The sequence below is a fragment of the Lactuca virosa genome, chromosome 7 (assembly GCF_052849685.1).
Source record: "Lactuca virosa cultivar CGN04683 chromosome 7, Lactuca_virosa_CGN04683_v6, whole genome shotgun sequence".
NCBI classification, from domain to species: domain Eukaryota; kingdom Viridiplantae; phylum Streptophyta; class Magnoliopsida; order Asterales; family Asteraceae; genus Lactuca; species Lactuca virosa.
In genome coordinates, this window is record NC_136432.1 from 208,574,381 (window position 1) to 208,584,205 (window position 9,825).

Here is a 9,825-nt window from a genome sequence, read left to right on the forward strand (position 1 = left end):
CAGCTAGTAACTGAAGGCTTGGCGGCGGTCTAGCCTCGTGCGGAAGGCCTGGTTGCGTGCATTGTATTATGTTCCTGTGTGTGGTACTTTGGGGGAACTCACTAAGCTTTGACTTACAGTTTGATTTTATGGTTTCAGGTACATCAGAGGACAGCGGCAAGGCGAATGCGTGATTATGTACATCATCCTAGATTTTTATTGACTTTTGATTTTGGGATACTCTGGTTCATGATTATGGTTTTGGAAACTATGTTATGGTGTAATTTTTGGATTTTGGAATGGTTTTAAAAACAAAAATTTTGTCTTGATTTTTGGAATGTTACAAAAAGTTGTAAAACGGAGTTGGATAATGACAAGTTTGTGCACAATATGAATTCTCGATTTCCACTCTGCAAAAAAGTCGTAACCGCGTCGTGGTGTCGCTAAATTCTATAAATAGATGTGAAAACTCACCTTAATGATATATCGTACCACCCAATTAGTCTTGGTCTACAAGAAACCTTAGAGTTGTGGTTTTGAGAGTCTAGAAGGCGGTCGGAGGGTCATTAAGCTTATATGGAGCGAATATTTGATGGATTCGAGAGTTAATTCATGACGAAAATCATTCGTTTTGTTGTTCTGACCATGATTACTATTCCGATTGTTTTCCAATTGTTTTTACTTTTTGATTTGGGGTTTTAAACCCTTTTGTTTTGTGTTTAATTAGACGAATCATTGAGATTTTTGATTAATTTTCTATTTGGATTGTTTATTTTTATTTAATTTATTGTGTCAAGTTTGATAAACGATCCATATGTGTTAAAGATTGTTGTTTTATTGTTTATTATTAAGTCTATGTGATTAGAGGGCCAATCAAATTATGTTTTAATGAATCATAGTTGTTTTATCACCGTAAAATAATTGTGACTAGTATTATATCAAAACCTCAGGTTAGGATGATAAGGCTACGAACTCTAATATGTGAGCATGTTTAGATGACCAGTATATGCATGATTTAATTCTAATAACCTTTAGGATTAATAAAAAATGAACAATGAGTTTAAGGATAATTAGTGGAATAATGATGAACTTAAAAGTCCTTAGAGTTATTAGTATTCGTGTACATACCAAATACACAAATCAATTTAGAAATCCGTGAATAATAAATAAATAACCATTGCACTTGGTAATTAATCATGATTTTTGGATGTAAAACAATTTAAACGAAAGTACTTGAAGTGATTATTTTCCAATTTGTTTATCTAGTTAGTTTAGTTATTGATGTACTTGAGATTTTATAATACCCCCCCCCCCCTATTGCTTCGTTTATTTAGTATAAGCAATAATTAAATATTCTAATATTAATTCACTATAGTTCCTAAGTGTTCGATACCGTTTCTTGGCACAACTATATTATTTCACAATTAGATACATTTTCCCGTGTGTGACAACTAGTTGAAATAGAATCAAATTTATAAATTTAAAACCAGTGCATAAAATACACACCACCTCTATCACCGCCAACACCACCACTATCACTGTCACTGCCACCAACACCTCCGCCAACTCCACCTCCACCACCACCTCCTCCTCAACCACATTTTCCTCTGCCACCAGCACCACCTCCATCTCCTCAGCCGCAGGCATCACTAACAGCAACTTCATTGTCGCCGTCATCGCTGCCACCACCACCTCAACGTGGTTAATTTATGTATGTACATATGGTTTGTTTGTTTAATATCATTAATGGTTATTGTTATCTAATATCATTTAATATGCATACTTTAAAAAAAACAAACAAGAATTTTTTACAGACTGCAAATATTTAGTCCACTTTTTTATTTTCAAATGTGGTTTCTAGGCTAGATACATTTATTTTTAAAAACAAACATGTAAATATCTTCGATCTTCTTCGATTAGCTAAGGGTATCATGACAACATCTTCATTAGTGAAGAGCATGTTATATTTGGCCTTAAACCTCGAAGCCGGCAATATTATATTTGGATAAAAACGACAACACATGTAAGTTCTTACTTACAAAATTTTAAGTTACTTTATAAAGGGCCTTAATAAACGTCTTTTTCATAGTGATGTTACATGGAGCTACATTGGTTTCTAAGTCCATATTTGGTTTACTTATTAATCAATAATCATGTATGGAAAAAAATGCATCGCCCAAAATAGGTTTTAAAGTCTAGCTTTAATTTATTTAACGCATTTATATTATTAGAAACATCGTCAAATGAAACACTTTGGGCGTGTTCGGCAAAATTAGCTGGTAGCGGGTGGCTGGTAGCGGATAGCGGGTAGCTTGTAGCTTGTAGCGTTTTGTTAAACGCTACATGAAGTAGCATTTGGATTTGGAGCGTTTTGTTTAAACTAAACGCTAGAAGCTTGTAGTGCCGAACAAAGCTTTCTGTTCAAAACGGAGCGTTTTGTCAAATGCTAGAAGCTGGAAACTCTCAAAAGCTTCCAAACGCTCCGTACCGAATGCGCCCAAAAACTTTTTTAATGTAAGTTACAAAAACAACTTAGTTTTTAATATATAAAATAACAAGGTACCCGTGTAAGGCAAACCAAATTATTCAAAATCAGTTGTATGTTTTTGCATTTGCAATATTTAGATTTATCCAATGACTATACAAAATTGCAAACCTATCCCGATGTAAAATATTATAAGAAAACTATTCATGGTATCTTTTGGTATGAGTTCAATCGTATTGGGCTTGTCTGAATATCTGTAATGGCCCATATTGCTGATTACTAAAGGCCCAAAAAATACTATAGTAACGTTGAAACAAGCTTCAGAGTTCAAACCTCCATTAATGGCGTCCCCATCTTCTTTGACCCTATCAAGTACGCTCCGCTCTTCCCAGCCATCTTCCGACCATGAAACTGCAATCGCCACCGCCGTCTCCGTCCTCAAACACCTCCAAATTCCGATGGACCCACCTCCGGACGCTCTTCCCTTCTGGTTTCGATTCGATCCTTCCAATTTTCCCAAATCACCATTCAACTCCATAACAATCCTCAGCCTACAAATCCAATGACCAAATGAACACCTTAAAATCCCCAATTTTTATCACATACTCACGATGGTATCTAGGGCTCAACCATGGAAATCCCATATGCATAAATCTTCGGTTTCCTTTCAAACCCCAAATTTGGTGAAAAAAACCCTAACTTGCCATCCACTTAACGCCCAACAAGGCAACAATGGTGTTTTGGGTCCATAATCATCATTTACACAATTAGGAAGGTAATAACAACTTAGATACATCATTAATCCGAGGCAAACCATACGACAAATCGATTCCCACATGAAAGCCTACATTGAGATAAACCCTAAAATCAACTTCACCATTAGAGGACATAACAAAACAAGATGAAGGTATTACTTCAAAGATTTGTTCCACATGGTTCGAAGGATTGAAATCCCCTGATAATTTGTATAATATATTAATATATTAATGTTGTATATTCATTGTAAAAATACGCTACACTTTTTAAAAACCAAAAATTACAAATGTACAAATTCTAGGTCCTATAGAAAAGGGAACTTCAAGTTCCATAAGCATTTGCTTCATATGATCATATCAGATCTCACAAAGATGGAAGAAGCCATAGATTGAATAAGGAAGAACCCATGGACAAGAACCAAGCCAAGAAAGCAAAAATGGTAGAAAGCAAATATCTACTGCAGATATTCGAAGGGCAAAAAGACTCATCTGCCCTCATCAAGATATCCACCACACTCGCACCTGAAGAAGCTGCAGCTAATGTAAGAGTCGATAACACCTGCTTCCGATTCATTAATCGAAACTCGAAACCATTATTACCTGTTTGCGATTAAGAATTATAAGAAAAATATTAAAAAAAGAAGAGTTTTTAATTTTACCCAATCTCCTATTACGATAATGACCAGAATACCCTTTTGTCGAACTGGACATGTTACAAGAACAGAGTATCCATCAAGCAGTGCCAATGTGAAGCTCCATGGAATAACTAAACCCATAATCGTCACCAAGAAACTGATAAAGTCGCAAACTTTAGAATTTTTCGAATTGATGAAAACAAGTTAACGAATTTATAAATCTATGATCTTGAAATTGTTACCAGAAAGATGAATAGCTGTAGAATTGAACACCATACGCCATGAACAGAAGAGAAGCAGAGGAGAAGATGGTTTGACCCAACCTCAGAGCAAAACCCGCACTTGTTCCCATGGATCCTGGAACATCATCCATAGCCATCGGATCTTTCGAACATGAAATTTAAGGTTCATAGTTGCCTTTGAATCTTGATGTAGTTGTTAACGTCTGTAGATTGAAGATGATTCATGGGTTTCATGTGATCGATGAGGTCTGTTGTACGAATTCCAGATTGATTAGTTGTCGTTCTTGAAATCTTGTGGGTTTGAGAAAGACAGAAGCTCAGCCATCGTTCGACAAGTGTTGTTTCTTGAAGAATTTGGGTTTGGTTTTTCAGGCAAAAGGAAGAGATTTGAGTGTTTGTGATTTTGAATGATTCTTTCTTTTTTGTCACGTAATTTTCTTTATTTTATTTTATGGGATGTGAGTATTGAGGTATAAAAAGTGGCATCAAATGTGTCGGCGGGATCGTCTTTGATGAAGAAAACATATGTGGCTATATTCATTCATGTACTTTTGATGATAATGGACCCCACGTATTTCTTTTCAAATCAACTTTAATTTGGATTTATTTTTTCATTTTAGTTCTCGAAATCACTTTGGAGGTATTAAGAAATTTAAGATGATGCATGTATTCTATCTAGAGATAGAGATGACAATCATTTAGTTGGTTTAATTAAAAACATTCACTAAAAATAACAATTTTATGACTTTATTTGGCTTTAACTAAAAAGATAGCTTTTTTAAATGTATAACCTAGTCTATCAATGTCTATCAATGTGTTATTTCAAGTTTATTGAAAGAATAACTTATAAGTTACTATAAAACATTATTATAATCTTATCAAACGTTAAATTATTAAGATAAATCAGATTATTTCTATAAAAGAAACCTAAAAGTCTCATTATCTATATAAAACCATCTAATTCTTTTAGTAAAAAATAACTATGCATCACATGAAAAATAATTGTTAATTAGAGGTGCACATATTGAACCGGATTTTTAACCGTGTGACAAAAATCGAACTAGTTTTTAGGTTGGGTTGACATTTTTGGTTAATATTTATCCACTTGATCTTATTTTTTGAATTTTAAAACTTATTTAGAATGTGTAAAGAACATTAAAATTTTGAGAAAGTAAGATTTGGAAATACTTTGTCCACAATTAGTTGGATGGATGGGTTTGAAGCATATGGTTTTAAATTAAATATGAGAAAGACATACACCACCTTCTTAAAGGCAATGTTATATTAATGATATCCACCAAGAACATGAAAAGGATTATCAACCTAACTCACATTAAACCACAATAAAACAAATGTCTAACGGTCAACCGTAGCCAAATGCTGGGTGGGCAGCCGGTTTTGGATACCACAAAGCTCAGCAACAGCAACCCTGATAATGACATATGATATGACCCCCTAAAATCAAGAAAATAATAATTTAATACTAGCAATTATTTAAGACTTTTTAAACGAACAACGTTCAAAAAAAAGTTATTAGGATATATACACTAAAGTCTCAATAATTTTATCGATTTAATAAGAAAATCTTACACTTTATTATTTTACAGTAAAATCTTAATTACCGGTAAGTTTTGACACATTTATCATTTTACTCTGGTTAGCCGGTAATTACGATTTTACTGTAAAAAAAATAAAGTTTAAGACTTTCTTGTCAAATCGTGAACCAGGACTTTACTGTCAAAAAAATAAAGTTTAGGACTTTCTTGTCAAATCGTTGAAAATATTGAGACTTTAGTGTATTTTCGTAGTAAAAAAACTTTTAATCATGATTTTTGTCGCATCACCACTGTTTTTCTTACCATCATCATCTTTACCATGATACAATCATGATCAGGGGAAATAGATGCAAAAGAGAACAAGAGAGAGTGAGAAGACTTGTAAAACTTTCTTCTTAGTTCGCCGCCAAATCTTGAACTGAAAAGTGGGGACATATTGTACAAACACAAACAACACACGCCTAGTCAAAAGGGTGTGAATGTAGAGAATGGATAAGAAGGGCAATTTCGTTTTTTTAGCTACTTAGTTCTCCATTTTTAGGACTGCAAAAAATCAACACAACCCTGGTTCTTTATTTTTTTCTTGATTATCTGCATTTTTTCAATGTCGGTTTGTTGAGATTAAACAAACTATTTAACAAGAAGCAAATGTTAAGGATTTCAATAGGATAGAGCATGTTTCAATAACTCTTATGCTTAAAGACTATCATACTATTAAAATTTTAACCAAACAAAGGGATATATACACTAAAGTCCCAATATTTTTGACGATTTGACAAAAAGTCCTAAGCGTTATTTTTTTGACAGTAAAGTCCTAATTCACAATTTGACAAAAAAATCATAAACTTTATTTTTTTTTACAATAAAGTCCTAATTACCGACTAACCGGAAAAAATGGTAAATGTGTCAAAAACTACCGGTAGTTAGGACTTTACTGTCAAATCGATGAAAATATTGGGACTTTAATGTATATATCCCAAATTATTATTTTAATGAATGCAGTTAATTTATTAGGATATGTTTTACTTTTAAAAACTAAAGTTATTGTTAGTGTTAGACTGCTGCATTTATTAGAATATGTTTTACCTTTAAAGTTATTGTTAGTGTTAGACCGATGGGAATGGTTGTGGTTGTCACCTCATGGCAAATACCGTGTCGGGTATGTGGCCTAGGCCGAACTCGATATCACAATGTCTCAATCGTTTTTTTTTTCTATTCTCTCTTTTTTTTTACTCTTTTTGTTACTGTTTTTTTTTCACCTATAAGTAAAACCATAAACATCAATATTTATCACACCTCGATACACTTATTCTATCTCTCTATAATTCAAACAATATGTTTTCTTCAAACAATCCAAACAATCAAAAAACACCCACAAGAAACACCCCAACCCCTTTATTTGATCGACCAATCTACTTTTCTATTGTTTACCATTATGACGGTATGTTATCGTATTATCAACAACTATACACACAACCACAACCACAACCCCAATTCCAATCCGACACTGAATTTAATCACTTTGATTTGTGTCTCAAACTCAACAGAATATTTTCCCCAAACTTAACTCGAATCCGACACCAAGACCGAATTCGTTTGAGAAACTCAATCCACCGAAGCACCTAAAAGAAAATGGAAGGCCCATATAAATCATGAGAATCAGTACAAGTGATGGCATTGGCATATATATATCGTACAAAAGACCAAGTGTAATCAATACGAGGGAAGAACAATAATGAAATCATATTGTTGAATAACAACATGCACCGTCAATGGCAAAGCGGAGAAAGTGATGATGTGATTTTGAAGAAAGCGCTAAAAGTGTACAAAAAGATAACATGAAGGCTTTCAAATTTATTAAGTTTTAGAACTAGTGAAAGGTAACAAAAAAATGGAAAGAGGCCAAACTATTCGACGGACATATCAATGGTGGTTCAGAAAGCTCGAAAACATTTGAATCTGAGTATGCTACATAGAACTTTTTTTGTTGAAATCGACTTCAACGATGATGATACAATTCAATTTACACCACCTTCTCGGTCAATGGGAAGGGACAAAGTGAAACACAATGACAAAGGCAAATATGTAGATTCGGATGACTTGAAAGTGATGAGGGCGGAGATGAAGGGTCTAAATGTAAGAATGGATAAATTTTTACGTGTTGCTACCGAAAAAGAACATAGGAAACAAAGAGATAGTGACATGAAAATCTTAATGCAATCCGGGGAGGAGCGTGAATTGGCTTTGGTGATCAAAGTAGACATTACGAAAAAAATAACCTTTAGGCATACGCTCCAAACTCCAGATCATCTGTTGGATAATTATCCTCGTGAGGCTTCAACTATCTTGAGGCATACGCGATTACTCGACTGCATTGCATGAGGACGGCTCTGAAACCCATGATTGATGCATCACAATAAACTACTACGTCATCAACACCTTCTGGAAGGGTTAATACTGGACCTTCGCATAACATTTACCTCAACGTTCAGACGTTAATTGTTGCTCAGGACCCCAACGAAAAGCAACACCCTTCTTTGTTAAACGAGTCATTGGTACCGCAATCTTGGAAAAATCCTGAATAAATCTTCTATAATATCCAACCAATCCCAGAAAGCTCCGAATCTTAGAGGGATTGGTCAAAACCTGTCATTACATTTCTACCTAAATCTTAGTCGGGTCAGCCATAATGTCATTCTGGTTGACAAGATGCCCAAGGAACTGGATCTCTCTCATCTAGAATTCGAACTTAGAGAACTTCACATATAACTTCTCCCTTATTAGAACTTCTAGTAACTCTCTTAGGTGCTCATTATGTTGCTCTTGAGTCTTTGAAAACACTAATATATCGTCGATAAACATGATTACTTATCGATCAAGCATAGGTCTACATACCCGGTTCATTAAGTCCATGAATGCAACGGGTGCATTAGTAAGCTCGAAAAGCATCACTACAAACTCATAGTGGTCGTACCGAGTCCTAAAGATCGTCTTTGGTATAACTTCCTCCTTTAATCGTATCTGTTGGTATCCTAAAAACTAGTTATATTTGATATAAATCGATATTTATGTGGTAAAATAATTATAATTTAATATACAATTGCCGCCTTACATAACGCCTTGAAAAACGCTATGGATCGCCATGGATAGTAAAGCTTGAGGCTTGGCCTTGTCGCCATGATACACCTCACGCATTTTAGAACCTTGAATGAACCCCTTTTCCATAGACTCTTGAAGTTAATTGGACAACTCCTGTATCTCTTGGGGCTTAAGATGATAAGGTTCCTTTGCTACCGGTGTCGCACCAAGAATTAAATTGATCCTTAATTATACTTCTCTCTGGAAGCACGCCAGGTAAGTCCTCCAGGAATACATCAGTGAATTCGCAAACTAATGGTACTTCTGCAATAGTTTCCTTCTTCTATTCCTGAGTGTCGATCACATAGGCCACCAATACCTTACAACCATGTTGTAGGTATTTCCTGGCCCTTGTGGCGGTACAAAATGTTGAACTACTTTTGGAACCTTCGCCTCGGATAGTAAGTTCTCCCCCACTTGGAGTCCGAATTCTTAATATCTTTTGCTTAAAATCGATCAGGGCCTCAAACTGGTTTAGATAGTCCATACCTACTATTACATTCATCTTGCGCATAGGAATGAGAATAAGATTTATTGGGAAACTATTGTTGCAGATTCTTAAGGTACAACTACGGTAAACCTTTGATGCTTTAACTGTTCGATCGTCAACTATTTCTACTCTTAGAGGATGATTTGAATCACCTATGGTGTTATAATTCGAATGCTCTAAGTGGTTCATGACCACCATCTGAAACACCAACCCCAAGACACCACTTTCGCTACTTCAACTTTGCAAAGTACGAGTACTTTCATGATGTCATTCAGGATCGGTACAAACGGTGCCAATTCTACGAATACATCTCTAGATTCCCACGTGATGCTTGATACGGCCACACCATAAAGCCAACACCACTCCAGTTCTCATACACCGTAGTGCATGCGAACCACGTGTCACACGACCATCTAGAAAGGTCATTCCACTCACAACCGATATATATTAAGCTCTTTCAACCTATTAGACTTGCAAGGTGCTACCCATACCACCACTATACCCTACAAAACAACCATACATTAACATAGACGTGGTACTCATAC

The 9,825-nt window shown here is 35.0% G+C and overlaps 1 protein-coding gene across 2 annotated transcripts; it reads right to left on the reverse strand.

Moving 5' to 3' along the window:
- Window positions 1-3,435: 3,435 nt before the first annotated feature.
- LOC145126049 (CASP-like protein 5C1) lies at window positions 3,436-4,596 on the reverse strand. 2 transcript variants are annotated; one of them, XM_079061448.1, is made up of 3 exons: window positions 4,097-4,596; window positions 3,911-4,011; window positions 3,436-3,819 (listed from the first exon to the last, which is right to left on the reverse strand). In XM_079061448.1, exons 1-3 carry the CDS (start codon window positions 4,231-4,233, stop codon window positions 3,584-3,586), a joined length of 474 nt encoding a protein of 157 aa, XP_078917574.1. In that variant the 5' UTR covers window positions 4,234-4,596; the 3' UTR covers window positions 3,436-3,583. The 2 variants fall into 2 exon arrangements, with proteins under 2 accessions (XP_078917574.1, XP_078917575.1); XM_079061449.1 differs by having other exon boundaries at window positions 3,436-3,778; window positions 3,879-4,011; window positions 4,097-4,592.
- Window positions 4,597-9,825: the final 5,229 nt, after the last annotated feature.

Bases quoted from the DNA above. Each gene is read 5' to 3' on its own strand.
- LOC145126049 (XM_079061448.1), bottom strand. From the start codon at position 4,233: ATGGCTATGGATGATGTTCCAGGATCCATGGGAACAAGTGCGGGTTTT. The intron at 4,012-4,096 runs GTAACAATTTCA...CGACTTTATCAG, and splicing joins TACAGCTATTCATCTTTCTG to TTTCTTGGTGACGATTATGG. The intron at 3,820-3,910 runs GTATTCTGGTCA...AATCGCAAACAG, and splicing joins ATGTCCAGTTCGACAAAAGG to GTAATAATGGTTTCGAGTTT.